General features: G+C 31.4%; 1 protein-coding gene across 2 annotated transcripts in view; it reads right to left on the reverse strand.

Annotated features, from left to right (window-relative positions):
• Nucleotides 1–444: 444 nt before the first annotated feature.
• Nucleotides 445–17,790, reverse strand: part of LOC134707448 (small subunit processome component 20 homolog) — an 81,156-nt gene continuing 63,810 nt past the window's right edge. For both annotated transcript variants that reach the window (XM_063567193.1, XM_063567194.1), the window contains 15 exons: nucleotides 16,428–16,569; nucleotides 15,062–15,178; nucleotides 12,720–12,890; nucleotides 12,296–12,427; nucleotides 11,746–11,856; nucleotides 11,133–11,282; nucleotides 10,283–10,402; nucleotides 9,182–9,244; nucleotides 8,159–8,299; nucleotides 7,686–7,803; nucleotides 5,228–5,382; nucleotides 3,652–3,870; nucleotides 2,925–3,051; nucleotides 1,964–2,109; nucleotides 445–616 (listed from right to left, as the gene is read on the reverse strand). In XM_063567193.1, the coding sequence (XP_063423263.1) occupies nucleotides 485–616; nucleotides 1,964–2,109; nucleotides 2,925–3,051; nucleotides 3,652–3,870; nucleotides 5,228–5,382; nucleotides 7,686–7,803; nucleotides 8,159–8,299; nucleotides 9,182–9,244; nucleotides 10,283–10,402; nucleotides 11,133–11,282; nucleotides 11,746–11,856; nucleotides 12,296–12,427; nucleotides 12,720–12,890; nucleotides 15,062–15,178; nucleotides 16,428–16,569 (2,044 nt within the window). In that variant the 3' untranslated portion in view covers nucleotides 445–484. The remainder of the gene's footprint in view (nucleotides 617–1,963; nucleotides 2,110–2,924; nucleotides 3,052–3,651; nucleotides 3,871–5,227; nucleotides 5,383–7,685; nucleotides 7,804–8,158; nucleotides 8,300–9,181; nucleotides 9,245–10,282; nucleotides 10,403–11,132; nucleotides 11,283–11,745; nucleotides 11,857–12,295; nucleotides 12,428–12,719; nucleotides 12,891–15,061; nucleotides 15,179–16,427; nucleotides 16,570–17,790) is intronic.

A 17,790-nucleotide genomic window follows, 5' to 3' on the forward strand; every position in this document is an offset into this window, starting at 1 on the left:
AAAAAGTAGATTTTGTATTACTCATTTCAAAACGAAGTTAAATTCATCTGAATTGTCGTTGAGCATTAATTTCTTTTCTATTCAGTCTGTAATCAACTGAAAGTAACTCAAAATTTCAAAAGCATCTTACTAGAATTAGTATTCAAACACTAGTACTATATTATCCCGGAGCAAATTTAATTTGCGATAGTCTGTCTCACCGGAAATTGAGGCAAACGCCTAAGGAAAGTATAGCAATAGCAAGCTATAGCAATCTTCCCCAAATAACTCTAGCCAACAAAAGTTATTGGCTTTCAAACAATAATCAACTCAATTCCCACTACTGAAAACTATGTCCAGTAAAAAAAACTATTTTACTTCACCACTCCATCTCAACAAAAGTTCATGTGCTTATAAAAGGTGGTCACATTGGATTCACTCTATATGGAAATAAACAGGTCAAAATATTTTTGAACAATATTAAAATATCTTTTATTTGAAATATCTATTTCTGAAGTTTTTTTCGTTTAATTTTTTTGCTGACTCTAAACTCATCAATCTTCCTCTTTTTAGCTTCTCTTTTGCCTAAATTTTTCTTGAGTTTTCTTCTAGCAGCAACCTCTGGGTGTGTGACAGCCTGGAAAACAAGATTTATATATTAAGCATGTTAAGTTAAGTATATACTTTATTTTTTTTAATTTTTGTATATATAACAGATAAAAAAAATTCTAGTTTTCGATGAGACTTCAGCTTACTCACATTTAAAATTTAAAATAAGAGGAATACAGTTGTTTTTTGTGCTTTGAGACAATCTTGAGTCGAGCCTTTATCAACTGATTTTTACATTTTGTTCTTTTATTGCGCTCTTTCACCACTTTCCCAGATTAAGGGAAAGATTGAGTGTTCCCAAACATAATAAACAAGTCACAGTCTGTATGTGCTTCAGCTTGTCAGGGGTCTGCAATATAGTGGTTATCAATGGGTGTTGTCTAGTACATTTATGTTCTGGATATTGTTTTGTAGATAAATCAGGCTGCTTGTTCTTTTGTTTGAATCATTTTACATTTGGTCATTTTCAAAAGTATTTGATACTTTACTATTGGGTATGGTTTTATATATACCCCAATCCTTATTGCCTTAAAATCCAAATTACTGTGAATTAATCATTATTTGTTGGATACCAATTTTCATTAATTTCATGGGTATAGGTGAACCACAGTATGGCTTGATTAGGGTTCCAACCCAAAACTCATGCACTCATGTTTACATATCATATATATGTTTATTTTCAATTAAAATACATAAACAATACTGTAAATAAACTTATTATAGATATCAGGATTGAAATTTTGTATTTATGCCAGAAGCATGCTTCCTCTACAAATGACTCATCAGTGATGCTAGAATGAAAAACAAATCTTGTTTGATTGATTGATTGTCGCTGTGTTATTACACCACTTTTAAAAGCACATTTGGGATATTTCGTGGTGACTAGTTATTATTGGTGGAGGAAGCCAAAATGTCAGAAGAAAACCACAGACCTTCGATAGGAAAACTAACAATCCTAGTCAAGTGCACCCACACAAGCAGGGTTCCAACTCACAACCTCAGTGTTGACTGACTAGTGATTACAGTATTGAGTAGTAACTTCTAAAACCACTTGGCCATTGAGGCTCCTGTTTGCCAAATGAACCCAACACCGTCACTTAAATTAATTTGGCTTGTTTAATTTACAGAAAATTTTGAAAAAATATTTACTTTGACCCTTTGACAAAAATACGAAAATTTCAAAAAATTTGAACCACACACTTTGTGTTAAAAATGCCATTGGATATATAGCAGTTTGACTTACAACAATTTTCATCATTGAGAAGCTTAATATTTTCTTAAAAATATATTGTAATTACAACTTTCGTCTGATTTTTCAGAGTTATCTCCCTGTAGTTTTACGTACCACCTTAAGTTTGGGATATACAATACTTACTGTAACAGCTTGTTTCCTCTTTCTTGTTTCCTTGATTATAGATCTTTTCTTCATTACTTCAGCGTATACTGTTGTAAATTTATCTATGCCAACTATTTGTTTTATAATATCCATCACTTCTATGGCAAGTTTCTTTAGTTCTGGGTCTATAAATACACAAGAATTGACAGTCATATTTATCACTTGGACAGAACTGTAAAGTTTTCTACTCTAATCCATATTGTCGCATGTACAAATAATTGTTTTTTTTAAGTTTGTATAACAAGTAAGTAGGAACAACACACAGATTTCTTCAAAATAAAATATAATAAGTATAAAACTCAGATAATAAAACAAATTTACATGCAAAAAACTCCTTAAATCTAACAGGGATTATCTGAGTTGGATCACCCTACATTGAGTTTTTTGTTCTGTAACATTTTGGAAGAGATGTCAAACAAACAATAAAACTTAGAAATATAATGTGGAATAACGACAAACTTTCAAAATTTATGTAAAAAATATCCACAAAATGTCCATGGATCTGGTATGGTTGATCTATGCTCAGACTCGAACCTTAAGTGTATGAAGTCACAATTTGTTCCCTTACACTAGGATGACTTTTCATTTATAAAAACAAGGCAATTTTGTGAGTTAACAATACCTTCTTATAAACTTATATAAACAAATTGTTGCCACAGATGCCTTAGAAACAGAACATATAAATCTTGCCTCTGCATTTATTTGAACTAAAATGTGAATTTTGATAGATAATTTCTTGCAGCAATTTTTTAATTTTGCAATACATGTACTTTTTTTAATTAAACATTTTTGTCATTTGTTAAATGATGGCATAACAAAAATTCAGGCATATTTCCTCAATTTGCTATATAACATTATGACTTCAGAATTAACCCTCACTAGCTCAGTTATGCTTTTGAAAAGTCATCAAGTCATCTTAGAAGATAAAAACTTCACGTACCAGTGTTAGGCGAGCTATCCACAGTCTCTCTCTGTATGGAAGGTAGAAATATATGAAGAACAGAACCAAGCATATCAGCGCCCATGTCTATACTTATTGCTGCTAGCCATTTAAATACACTATTTCTCTGAAATCATATGATTAATAATGTTGATTAATTTTACTAAGTTAATCTGATAATATCCAAGAAAATATGCACCTCTCTAAAAATTCAAATGTTTTTATATGTGTCAGATGGTAAGAAAATATTTCATCTATATACTTTTGGATTCATTTAATTTCATGGGTATCGATTTTTGTGGATTGAGGAAAACTTGCATATTTGTGGATATTTGATTTTGTGGTTTTGTAAATCTGTGCACACAAAGCCATAGAAAATTAGTAATTTGTTGAACATTCAAATTTGTGGTTCACTTGTACCCACGAAAATTGGTATTCAACGAATAATAATGAATCCACAGTAACATAATTAAGCCTCATGACATAGAGTTATCTAAAAATACATTTAAAAAACTCAGTTAAAAACAAGGATAAGTCTAGCATGTCTAACCTTATTACAAACTTTCAGAGAATTTACAGGACCGATTTAAAAAAAAAGAAACCATTTTGAAAAAAAACAAGGAGGCAAAATATAAACACATGTACTGATCAAATATTGAAAAAATCTGTTTAATATCTTTCAAATACACAAAATTCAAAGTTTTATTTATAAAGGGAGATAATTTACCTTGAAAGTTGTTGTTGTGTTACTGACTACTTCATGATTAGCTTCTCTAACCATTTTCCTTACAAGCCATGGTATTGACAATCTTTGTTCATTATCTTCTGGTAAATGTTTTGTCACTTTTGTAATAAACACCATGTTTTTGATAACTTGATCTGAAAGTTCTGGATTCAAATAATGAGACTGAAGCTGTGAAACAAAATCTCCACTCAAATACTCCAGCTATATAAAATAAAGTGAATTTATATAAGTTAGATGGCCTGTCTGTATGACTGCGATATCCTTTCTTCAAGAAACTAGAGGCTCCTGTGAATCTTGCAATAGTACCCCTTCTCTCAAGAAGGAGGCTTACAAGAAACTTGAAAAAGTGTACTTCTTTCTTTAAGACAAGAGGCTTTCAGGAATCTTGCAAAAGTTCCCCTTCTTTCAAGATGGAGGCTTCCAAGAAACTGGCAAAAGTCTTTATGACTAGAGGCTTCCAGGAACCTTGCAAAAATTCCCCATCTTTCAAGATGAAGGCTTCGAAGAAACTGGCAAGGTCTTTAAGACTAGAGACTTCCAGGAACCTTGCAAAAGTTCTGCTTCTTTCAAGATTGAGGCTTCAAGAAACTGGCATGCAAAAGTGCCCCTTTCTTTAAGAAACAAGAGGCTTTTGGGAACCTTGCAAAAGTTCTGCTTCTTTCAAGATTGAGGCTTCAAGAAACTGGCATGCAAAAGTGCCCCTTTCTTTAAGAAACAAGAGGCTTTTGGGAACCTTGCAAAATTACCCGCTCCTTCAAGAAACAAGAGGCTTCCAGGAAAATTGCAAAAAAATGTACACCCCCCCCCTTCCTTCAAGAAATTAGAGGCTTCCAGCAACTTTGCAAAAGTACCCTTTCCTTTAAGACTATAAGCTTCCAAGAAACTTGCAAAAGTATCCCTCCAATTAAGACTAGCTGCTTCCAGAAACTTTGCAAACACATCCATCACTTAGAAAAATGGAGGTTTTCAGGAACCTTTTGAAAATATTCTTTCCTTCAAGAAACTCAAGGTTTTCTGGAACCTAGCAATTATATTCCCTCATTGCTAAGGGCTATTCCAGAAAAAAATGTATGGGGGGGTTGGAAGGCAGTTTTTGTCAGCACCCGCCACCCAGACAATTGTAATTGAGAATTATAGTGCATTATGGTGTGAAAAGTTGCTCTGATCCCATCACCCATGTATTATTAATATAATGTGCCTTCCAACCCCCCCATACATTTTTTTCTGGAATAGCCCTAAAGAAATTACAAAAGTATTTTTTCAGATAAAATCAAAATTACTGTTATATCATTTAATGATACTTGTTCATAATGCAAACGTTGAAATATCTCCTGTTCAAGATTTAAAAATGGAACAATTTTGCTTAGGAGTTTAGAAGGAGATGGAATCACATTAATTTATTAAATAAGGAAATGTGGTATGATTGCCACCAAGACAACTTTTTAATATCACATATTTTTTTTTCTCTGAACAAACAAGGTTTCTTTTAATTCTTAAGACATGTAACATTAATGATTTGAATCTAGACGTTGCCTCTTCAAGAAATGTTCTATATTACCTTTTTCATTGTGTCAATTTGTAAATACTCTGGTTTCTTTGTATTTTTCTTAAGAATATCTTCAGGATTCCATGCAGCAAAGAGAAGTCCAAACAGTTGTGCTGATGTAGTTCTAATCCAGTTGTGTGGATATGTTAACAAAGCTTTAACATTACCTGTAAAATAACAGATAAAGTTAAACTCTATCTAAGACTTGATTACATTTTTGGTGTTTTAACGCCACTTTTAAGCACTGCACGTAGGCTATTTCATGGCAGCCAGTTTTTATTGGTGGAGGAAGCTGGAGTTCCTGGAGAAAACCACTGACAATCCTAGTCAATTAAGACAAAAGTCAAGGGACTCACACAAGCAGGGTTCCAACTAACAACCTCAGTGTTGACTGGCTAGTAATTACAGTAGTGACTACTTAGACCATTCAGGGACCCTGGCCCCCTCTATCTAAGACAATTCAATTCTAAACAAGAATGTGTCCAAAGTGCACGGATGTCCCACTTGCACTATCATTTTCCATGTTCAATGGACCATGAAATTAGATAAAAAATATAATTAGGCATTAAAATTAGAAAGATAATATCATAGGGAACATGTGTACTAAGTTTCAAGTTGATTGGACTTCAACTTCATCAAAAACTACCTTGACCAAAAACTTTAACCTGAAACATGCACTTTCATTTTCTATGTTCAGTGGACCGTGAAATTGGGGTCAGAAGTTTAATTTGGCTTAAAAATTAGAACGATCATATCATAAGGAACATGTGTACTGAGTTTCAAGTTGATTGGACTTCAACTTCATCAAAAACTACCTTGACCAAAAACTTTAACCTGAATCGGGACAGACAGACGAACTAACAGACGGACGGATGGAAGGACGGACGGACGAACGAACAGACAGACGAACGGACGCACAGACCAGAAAACATAATGCCCCTCTACTATCGTAGGTGGGGCATAATAACCTTATTCCAATGATGTACCACTGTCTCTTAAGACAGCCTTGATAACTAAAAGTATAGTCTGTTTCATACTTTTCCCAGGCCAACAATGTCTGGTAAATTTTTAAATGTCTGATATATAATAATGACTGTTTTGGAAGCCATGGTCACAACACAGAATGTAATCAAAGGTCATATATAATTAGGTTGTGCATCATGTTAATCTCTTTATTTTTAGCACTTTGTTAGTAGAAAAAAAATGATGGATTTTAAATAGAAAACTTGAATTTTGTTTGTAAAATTTGGACGTAAAATTTGGACTAAAGGAAAATGACTGAAATGGAAAGTATATTTCTATCATTTGAAGCATTCTTTGTATCATGTAATCTTATCCATATATAGAAAAGGGATTGGCAAAACAGCATTTTTACATAGTTTAGAGTCATTTTCCTAATGCTTGTAGATTAAAGGTTTGGTTAGCTTGCTTTGTTTGTTTGTATACAAGTTTCCTCAATAATTGTAGCATTTGAACAAGCTGTCAGTAACTGAGTATTCTCACATCTGAATTAATTTCTTGTTGTTGTGAGGGATGTATAAATTTACTATTAAATCCAGTCTGTTTTTGTTAGATATTTTTTCTGCTTTGTTTTGATCTGATGAGTTTAGCCATTTTCAACTATTTTTTTTATAGTTTGTTTCTTGGGTTAAGGGGAGGGTTTGGTCCAAACAAACATGTTTAACACCACCAAATTCAGTCAGGAGCCTGTGGTAGTCGTTGATTCATGTCTGTCACAGGGGTAGATCCAGCCATTTTAAAAAGGGGGGTTTACTACCCAGGACAAGGGAGGGGAGGAGTTCCAATTTATACATGTCCCCATTCAAATGCATTGATCGTTTAAAAAAAGGGGGGTTCCAAACCCCCCCTCTAGATCCGCACCTGTGTCATATTTATTTTGGGTAAATTGTTATGTTATAAATTAGGTGGTGAGTTTTCCCAATTGGATTGTTTCATATTTCTCTCATGTTGAGGCCTTATATCCCGTTTGTTTTTTCTCATTGTTGAAAGCCGTACAGTTTCCTATAATTGCTTACATCTACTTTCTTTTAACTTTTGCGGATAGGTGTCTTATTAGCAATCATACTACATCTCCTTGTTTTTACAAAATTCAAATTCATAACTACTTTAAAACAAAAACAAAAAAAATGTATTTATCACAAAATGAGTTTAACATTTATAATTTCTCTAGTTCAAATGCTGACAACTGATATTTTGTAAAATGACATATTATTTCATTAATCCTGATGATTAATATAATACAACTATTCAAAGCCATTTTTGTTTAACAAGAATATTCAATACTGTCCTTGGCCTTTGGCCTCCATCAATATTGAACATTTTATCTGTTGAACTCATACTGATGTTCTTATAGAAGTTCCAACCTACAATTTAATCATAGGTGAATATTAGATTTCCTGCAAACCGTTTTATTATCAAGGTTCTAAAATTTATAAAATAACAATCATACCCCATATAATATTCATCTGTCCAGTAAACTGCTGATCTCTAATCACATTACATTCCTGGCATATTTTAGTCAGAAGATTGAGAAGACTAAATATTAAGTGGTCCAATTCTTCACTTTCCTAAAACAAAATAACAGTAAAACACTTCTTATTAAAGGAGGCTCTACTATTTTCATTTTGGAATGAAAAGTGTAATCAAAAGTGAAAGCTGGCTAGACATTAAAATAGGTAACAAACTCAAGAACTGTATTACAAAAATTACTGCGATTTTGAAGAATGGATAAAAATGTGAGTTGAATTATTGCGATTTCGAAAAAAAAAAAAAATTTTATGTTTGGTTTCATTCCATTTAGTGGTTCTCTAAAAGAAGACAATTGTATGTATTTCCCTTAGGGTCCTATGTTAAACTATATCCCCCCTAACTGGTAGCCATCTTGCATGTCACAATGGTACTGGTCACCATGGTAATACTCACTTCAAAAGAATCTTCGTCACCATATTTCTCTAACTCTTTCTGAATAAGTGGGAAAACAGTAGACAATCTGCTGGTAAATTTAGTAGTCTCTACTTCTACAAATAATCCACAAGTCTGAGCTCCTAGTGTTTGTAAGGTTACCTATATAAAATAAAACATAGGAAAATATATGCTGTTGCACCTTACAAGACCTCCAAGTTTCAGTACAACTCTCACTATATTAGACCTTAACATTACAGTACACCACTGACTAAATTAAACCTTCAAATTTCAGAACACCTCTCAAAACATTTGACCTTCAAATATCAGTACACCTCTCAATACATTTGACCTCCAAATACCAGTACACCTCTCAATACATTTGACCTCCAAATACCAGTACACCTCTCAATACATTTGACCTTCAAATATCAGTACACCTCTCAATACATTTGACCTCCAAATACCAGTACACCTCTCAATACATTTGACCTCCAAATACCAGTACACCTCTCAAAACATTTGACCTTCAAATATCAGTACACCTCTCAATACATTTGACCTCCAAATACCAGTACACCTCTCAATACATTTGACCTCCAAATACCAGTACACCTCTCAATACATTTGACCTCCAAATACCAGTACACCTCTCAATACATTTGACCTCCAAATATCAGTACACCTCTCACTTTATTTTATTCTCTTACCTGTATAAAATAATAATCCACAAAAAAAAACCCAACTGAAAAACAATTTAAATAATGGTACATTGTTAGCACACAAAACAAAAATAAGCATAATCGAGGTACAGTATATTTGCAGTGAACAGTAGTTTGTTGATTCTTCTGGTAAAGGCTACTACATTTTTGTACTTTTTAAACACCAAGAAACAGATTTCAATTTTGCTGTTGAAATGTTTTGATCCCTAGGTTAATGGTTAATATAAAAATAGATCTGTGAACAACTAAATCAGGATTTTTCTGAAGATGGCATATCTAAATATCTCTTAAATTTATGTTTGACTCATAAATACAAACATACCTTTTCCTCAGACAGCCATTTTGCACAAATAAGAAACAAATCATTTCTTGTTGTGTCATCAACCTGAAATAGCAATAAAATAAAATACAATTATCTACATCTTTGTATGAAATACATAGTAGTGGATGGTACCTTCATGACAAAAAAGTGTAAAAAAAAATATTGCCAAATGACGTTAACATTAATTTTTAATGCATGACGAGAAAATGTGCACTTTCCATAGACGATAAAAAAAAAGAAGATTTTGACGAATCACGTTAAATTATTTCCAAAAATAACGGTAACGCTAATTATAAAGACATCTGACCAATCACTATAAGGATATTTTGATGATCGCTGTAAAGTTTTAATTAATTTGAAGCTAATGGAAGCTGACAATGACCGTTTGACGCCTGACAATAAAGGGCATTACTACCTTCCTAGAGAACATATGACCTCAAGTTGTTTGACAAGCATATGATTTGTCAAATGTTAATAGTGGTTTCTCAATGTTTTATCCCAAAAGTCATTGAATTGGAACCATTAAAAGAAGCTATAACTTAAAAACTAGTTTTTATAGTAATTTTAGAATAGGTTGAAATTTATGTATTAAAGAGGAGACAACTCTAACACTAAGACTGGACACAAAAGAGCTCATAAATAAGCTATTGTGAATCACAAAATCTCTTAAAAGTTTACTTATTTAACCAAATAAACAAGAGAACTATTCCTTATATAACTAGTCTAAAATAAAACTAAATGAAAGAAAGTTAGACATCACACAAAAAACATCAATAGTTTTAAAAATTAAATCCAAACACTCTGGAAGGACAACAATTTTTTTCTAATAATAGAAGTGGACATGTTTTCATGGGGCTATACTGGTCAGCAACAAGCTTCTGTCAATAACCAATTCCAATCACCTAGAATTTCATATTATAACAAATGCAAAAATCACACATACTGCTGTTGTTTTCAGACAATTTTTTTTTTCAATTTGAAACTGATGAATATTTATTAATAGAAGTTAAAGATTAAGAATAATAAATTCTTTATTGACACAGGTATAAATAACGGTTTTATGTTTTGAATAAGATAATAAAACATAAAGTATATCCCTACCTTTTGCAGTAATGACTTGATGGCCAGAGCTGTCAATTTCTTACATTTTGGTGAGTTATCATTTACCAAAGCAGCTGCCATAGGTATGAAAAACAATCCAGAATATCTTACCAACATAACCTGAAAAGGAAATACTGGTCTTACACTTAAAAGTACATAGAGGTTTTACTATGAGCAATTTTTTTTAATTGTATGGTTACGCCAAGGATTCAATACTATACTGAGTAAATAAAGTTTAGCAATAAATGATTTTGAATTTAAAAACTTTCAAAAATTTGAATCTTAATAATCAGTTTTTGCTGAGTGATAATTGCACCTTGGTTTATTTCCTTTGTACAATGATTTCTTTTTGGTTATGTTTAGAAGAATAGTGTTTTTTTTTCAATATAAAAGATAAACCTAAACTATTTTACTCAGAATAATATTTATGTTATGTTAAGGTTTAAGTCATACCCGTAGCCAGGGGGGTTCATGACGAACCCCCGTTGAAAAAAAATAAGTACTGTTAAAGTCAATGTTCTGTTCCACCCCCCCCCCCCTGGAAATTCCTGGCTACAGGCCTGTAGGTGAACCACAAATTTAAGTGTTCAATAGAATACAAATGGTTGAGGAATCAACAAATATTTCCTTAATCCATGAAAATTTCTACCCGCACATTTAAAGTAACAGTTATCATGGTTATTACAGAAAACAAGAGAAATTTTTTATAATGACAATTGATTGTTTCATATGGTAATTTCAAAATATTTGTTTTTAGCTTTTAAAGATTGGTTTGTGACTATGTTTTCTTGTTTTTTGCACAAAATTGCAATCTTTTACGATTGAATCTACAAATAGTGCAGTAAAGTACCTGTGGAAATGTAGTAAATATAGTAGCCAACATTTCTAAAGCTGATTCCCTGCCCGTGTCTATACTGTATGACAGCTGTGTCACAAAGTATTCTAAATGACTAGTTATGGCTGCTCCTTGAGGGTAGTCCATAAGATACTGAGATACTATCTGAAATTTTATAGATGGTATTTATTAAAACATTTGTGTCTTCATTTCTTTACAAATATATCTGCAGCTCATAAATAACATCTATGCCTTTATTATGTAGCTTCAAGACTATTTTTTTTCCATTCTGATACACAAACTGTAATACTTATAACCATTAAATGTATGTTATAGTTCTAGTAGTATTTTTTTCAAAAAAATTTAATGAAGCTTATTTCATAGTTTGAAAGCTGAAGACAAAGAATTCATCCACACTTTTATATTATAACTTTGAGACTATTATTTTTGTTCTGTTGCACAAATTTTACAGCTAAATATCTTATTTAGCATATCAGTCTATTCTAAGAAAAAATAAAAAGTATAATGAATCATAGCATGAAAATACAAGACAAAGAGTTCACAGAATATTATGAGGAAAATTGTATCAACCAAAACTTTTTTTTTTTTAAATAAACATAACACATACTTGACGACATTCTCTTCTTATATGTGCTGAGTCAGCAGTTATAGACATCTCTCTAATTTTCTGCACAATCAATTCTATTTGTTCTGTATGCAGTTTTCTAGACAAAATAGCCTGAAACAGGTAAAGAATTTGAATGATAATCATGTTAAATTGTTAAATGTCAATATTTTACATAGATATTACATCCATGGTTTTGTTGCTAAATTACATAAAACATATAGTCTGGAAACACTTGTTTTAATTAATACTTAAATATCTGAAAATGTCCATACTATTACTTTGGTTTCTATAATACTACCAACAATTTTCATCTACAATCATCTTTATAAATACTGGTTGATAAGATTGTTCTTAATTTCAACTAAATTACTTGCAAAAATGGATATTGTTTAAAAAGACACTAAAAGAATTGTCAAAAGTTCTTCAATCAAGTACTACATGTACATGACTATCTCATAATTTCTGATAAAAAGTGATGTTGAAATCTCACATGGACTTTAAGGCGTTGAGTTAGAAAATATGTAAAATTTCACAAAAAAAACTTGTTTACCTTAAATAAACTAAATGCTGTACTTTGTCTATTGTGATCATACAAGTCTTCTTCACAGAAAGTCAGTAAAATTTGTAGTTGGTTTTGATCAATGTCGTAGTACTGGACATCTCTGACCAAAACTGTCACGGTCTGGAATATAAAATTTATTTTTATATAACTAAATGATACTTACATTAAAGCAAACAATCAGATAACGTCAAATGCTTATGAAAAGGAATTCTTATCTCTAAAACTCCTTTTTTTCAATAAGTTTTTGTGATGATCCATTCTGAATTTGTAACTCCCCAAATATGTCAACTAGTATCTATGACCATAAACACATCAAAATTGTGACATAATGCATTTCTGAGCAAACATTTATCTAAAATAAATTTTTCCTTTCAATTGAGAATTTTAAAAAGAACTTCATATAATTCAGTACCTTAAACAGTAGAAAAACAAGTTCAAGATTATCTCCCTTTGCAGCTCCAACGGATGCATAATTTTGCAACAAAACAAACATTCCCTGTGCAATCTTCTTGACGCTTGTCTTCATTGATGGCAGTGGGAATTTGAGTAACCATCCCAAGCACCTTAAACATAAAATGTTAACCTGGAATAGAAGAATAACAAAGTTATAAACTAACTATTAAAGTTCCTTTAGAAACCACATAGCAAAATACGTACATTTGTTTTTCTTCCTCAATCCTCTTGAAATATGTGAATTACTGAACTACACTTAAATAACAAATATTTGAAACAGTGTAGTAAAAGGTGGGGGTAATTCTGTTTGTCACATATGTTTATTAAGGCCGTTTTTATTAAATAAGTTGGTTTACGGATCCGCCGACCCGAATTTTCGCTAATTCAAATAAAAATAAACACATATTTGTCCTTAAAAATTATTTCCGCCGACCTCATATTTATCGATTTACTAAGAAAATTTTAAACGGAATTTTTGTGTTTACGTTTCGTATTCTGTTTCCTATTACTGCACTAAAAAATCGTAAACCAGTGCACCGGAAACGTGACTGGTTAGCTTTCCCTGACACCCAAAAGCGAAAACAAGTCGCCTTGTTCTTGACGATACCAGTCGCATCCGTCATCGGACATTTTCAATTTTTAACAAGTTGATGAAACATCATTTTTTATTGATAATTTAAGAAATTAAGACATAAACGGTTCATTATCTTAAGAAAAGAGGCTGAAGCATTGTATTTGCAGTGTGTAGCAGTTTATTTGATAAAAAATACAACTCATCACCTCGAACATTTTTGCAAGTTCCGGTGCTTGTCACTCGAAAACATACATCAACCTAAATTTCGACGGCAAAATAAGTTTGTTACTTCATTTAAACGTGATAAAAGTTGCCTCTAGTAAATGTTTAATCCATTTATTGCATTAAAAACGTCATGTTCCTTTCCAAATAACTTGTCAAACATCGTTTATTTTTGTAAATTTTCTTGCATTCGTCCGCCATTTACCGATTTCTAAACTACGGATCTGAACCGGACCAGCTAACACCGAAATCCGTACTTTCACAATAATTATTATGGACGCACGGACGAAACAGCTGACAGACGAATATTGACCACAAAGGGAAAAATTATGTATGTCACATGCATTAAGAGACTTTTAGTTACATCTAATTGATTGGTGTCTATAATTCCCTATATTTTTTTATGGATTGAATTTGTTTCAAACTTGATTAAAGTTGCTTAACTCTGAGACTATCACACTAGCTAATATCAATATATTATGGACCAGGTTAATAACTTATATATTTTTTGATGAGAAACACTGAATTTCATACTTAAGATAGTTTTGAATTAAATTGTAATTGATATATTATAATTTCTTTACATTTTTCAAAATAAAAAAAAAACCCAATTTAGTGCTAGATATTAAATATTTAGTTGGAAGTTTCTCACAAGAATCTAAGTAAACTTTTAATTTGAAATGTTACTTTAATTGCATACTCAGATATGAATTGAACAATATAAAAAGAACATTATTTACATATGACCCTTTATACTATAGTAAAATCCAAACATTGTAGGGCACCACACGAATGAGCACTTCTCTTTCAAATCTCACCACTTCTCCCTATCAGTTTCAAAAAGAGAAGTCACTTCTCCCTATAATTCTGAAGAAGTGTGAGCCCTACAGATATCCGTAAACCAATTAAAAAAAACAACTGGAAAGATCTAGTTTAACTTTATTTTTTTTCCCTCCTCCTACCCTAAGTTTTTTGGGCTGATGTCCGTAAACCAACTTATTAAATAAAAACGGCCTAATTTAAGATCATTTACCGTTATGTCAACATAGTACAACAACAATATTTGACAAGCGAACTTACTAGACTTGACTATTTATGTGATGTACATCATAAATAGGAGTAATTATGAAAACTTGTTACAGCTAATTTCCTAAAGCTTGTAGAGTAAAACTTTGGTAGGCTCGCTTGCTTGCTCTGTTTGTATCAATGTTAATTCAAGCTTTGTAATTAAGATTGATATCTTCAAACTATATATATAGGCATATTTTAACCTGTATATGTTTTATTTAAATTTGATGGGATGTTATCCCTATTACAATTGTACAATATACAATTAAAGCAAGCAAGCGCACCAAAGTCTTGTTTCACATGCATTAGGAAATCAGCTGTAAACATTGTTTTTTTAACTGAGAGTCAATACCTTGAAATGTATTTACCAAAATGTTACCATTTTTCAATGAGTTTTTTAAATCTGACTGCTCATGTTAAATACGAGATAATCTTACCCTGATGTGTTTAGACTGTAAATTATTTTTAATAATGCCAATAAATGGATCAATAAGCTTTAAATGATCAGGATTCTGATGGGTCAGTTTGGATCTCTTAAGCAGCAGGTATAATATCTGAAACAAAACAAATATTGAAACTTTATTTAAAGTCTGCATAATTTTTTCTTTTATTTGAACATACATTAATTGAAAGTATTAGACACCTGCAATTTACTTAAATTAATGGTGTTTTACATGCACCAACTATAAATAAACCATGAAAAGGGAGCAGAATACATGATCACAACTGTTTGCATCTATTTTCTTTTATTCACACATGCGTGTAGTTACATTTCTAAATTTTAAGATAAACGATTTTGAAATTACAACTTACTTTACCTTACAACTTCTGAATATCTAGTCTCATTATATAACAGCAAACTGAACTATTACTTAACAATTTCTTGAATTTAAACATATGCAGTCTAAGATTTCTGTATTATTCAGCATAGGCTAAATCATTACATAGATATACAGATGTGGTATGAGTGCCAACAAGACAACTCTCCATCCAAGTGAGGTCACAATTTGTTGAAGTAAACCATTATAGTTCAAAGGAAGGCCTTTAACATAGAGCTTTGGCTTACACCAAACAGCAGACTAAAAGGGCATAAAAGAAGGCTAGTGTAAAATTATTAAAACAGGAAAACAAACATTCTACTTTTAAAAAAAAATGAGAAACAAGAAACACTTATGAACCACATCAACAAACAACAAGTGAACAATAGAATTCATAGGCTGAAGAGTATTGAAAATATGTAATCATTCAATAGGTTTTTTTTTATTTAATGTTTAATAAAGAATTTACCAGCAGTGTTACAAAAATGAACATTGCCTCAATATAGTATTGAAAATATGTAATCACTCAATAGTTTTTTTTAATTTAATGTTTAATAAAGAATTTACCAGCAGTGTTACAAAAATGAACATTGCCTAAATATAGCATTTTGTGCTGATGTGGCCTTAAGCAATCACCAATCAATCAAAAGTTTAAAAAACAAGAATGTGTCCTAAGTACACAAATGCACTTGCACTATCATTTTCTATGTTCAGTGGACCGTGACATTGGGATAAAAACTCTAATTTGGCATTGAAATTAGAAAGATCATATCATAGGGAACATGTGTACTAAGTTTGAAGTTGATTGGACTTCAACTTCATCAAAAACTACCTTGACCAAAAACTTTAACCTGAAGCGGGATAGACAGACGAACGAACAGACAGACGAACGAACAGACGCACAGACCAGAAAACATAATGCCCCTCTACTATCGTAGGTGGGGCATAAAAATTACTCCAGTTAATCATATAATAGTTAACTCACCTCTAAACCAAACTCCACCAGGACGTGGATATTAGTTTTCTTGTTAGCTTTTGGTTTACCTCCACCATATGCTGGTTTTGGCGGCAGCAGAAGACAACTTGGTGGTCGTAAACTTTTCTTTCCTTCAGGTTTTTTCTCTATTCTAAAAATAAAATTTAAACTATTGTTAGATTAAAAAATAAATAAAACGAAAACTGCAATATCTTATTTTATAGACTATTAGGCTATTTGAAACAATTTTTATAAAACAGGAAACAAATAAAAGAAAAAAAATACTCTCGATAAAAGTATTAGCTCACAGAAACAAAGCAGTACATACTATAATGCATTTAATAAAGTAATAAATACAAGTAAAAAATAGTGTCTTAATCAAATGATAAAAAACCAGATGCTCCGCAGGGCGTAGCTTTATACGACCGCAGAGGTTGAACCCTGAACGGTTGGGGCAAGTATGGACACAACATTCAAGCTGGATTCAGCTCTAAATTTGGATTGTGATTAAATAGTTGACACAGCATAGGTTTCTGACACAGAATGAATGTGTTCTAATGAACTTAAAATTTTTGTTTTCTCTTAGAGCAATTCACTATGCTGTTGAATATTAATCCTCTCAAAAAAATGTTTGAAGAAATTTTCTTTTTATTTATGAAATTTCAAATGAGAAAATTGAACCCATTTTTTTTAATCACATCCCCTTTCCCTTATTCCAAAACTAATCTCAATTAAAATTTCTAATGGAGTTTGCAACAATAACTACTCATTTAAATACATCATAAAATATTAAGATGTAAAAAAAACTGCTTGTTATCACTGAATGGTAAAGATTATTTTAATTTATCAGTTGGTAGTAAAAAGTGAATATACATTGTATATTGTAGATAACAAAGATTTAAGTTGATTCTGGACAAAGAAAGATAACTCCAATTAAAAAAATTTCTTGCAATTGCAATTAGATATTTCTTGCTTACTATTCTGGACAAAGAAAGATAACTATAATTAAAAAAAAAATTGCTATTTCACAATATTGTGCAATTAGATATTTCTTGCCATTGCGCAATACTGTGAAATTGAAAAGACTTGCTATTGCACAATACTTAATATAATAATTTTAGATCCTGATTTGGACCAACTTGAAAACTGTGCCCATAATCAAAAATCTAAGTACATGTTTGGATTCAGCATATCAAAGAACCCCAAGATTTCAATTTTTGTTAAAATCAAAATAAGTTTAATTTTGGACCCTTTGGACTTTAATGTAGACCAATTTGAAAACAGGACAAAAAAAGAAGAATCTACATACACAGTTAGATTTGGCATATCAAAGAACCCCATTTATTCAATTTTGATGAAATCAAACAAAGTT

Source organism: Mytilus trossulus, chromosome 2, assembly GCF_036588685.1.
Source record: "Mytilus trossulus isolate FHL-02 chromosome 2, PNRI_Mtr1.1.1.hap1, whole genome shotgun sequence".
NCBI classification, from domain to species: domain Eukaryota; kingdom Metazoa; phylum Mollusca; class Bivalvia; order Mytilida; family Mytilidae; genus Mytilus; species Mytilus trossulus.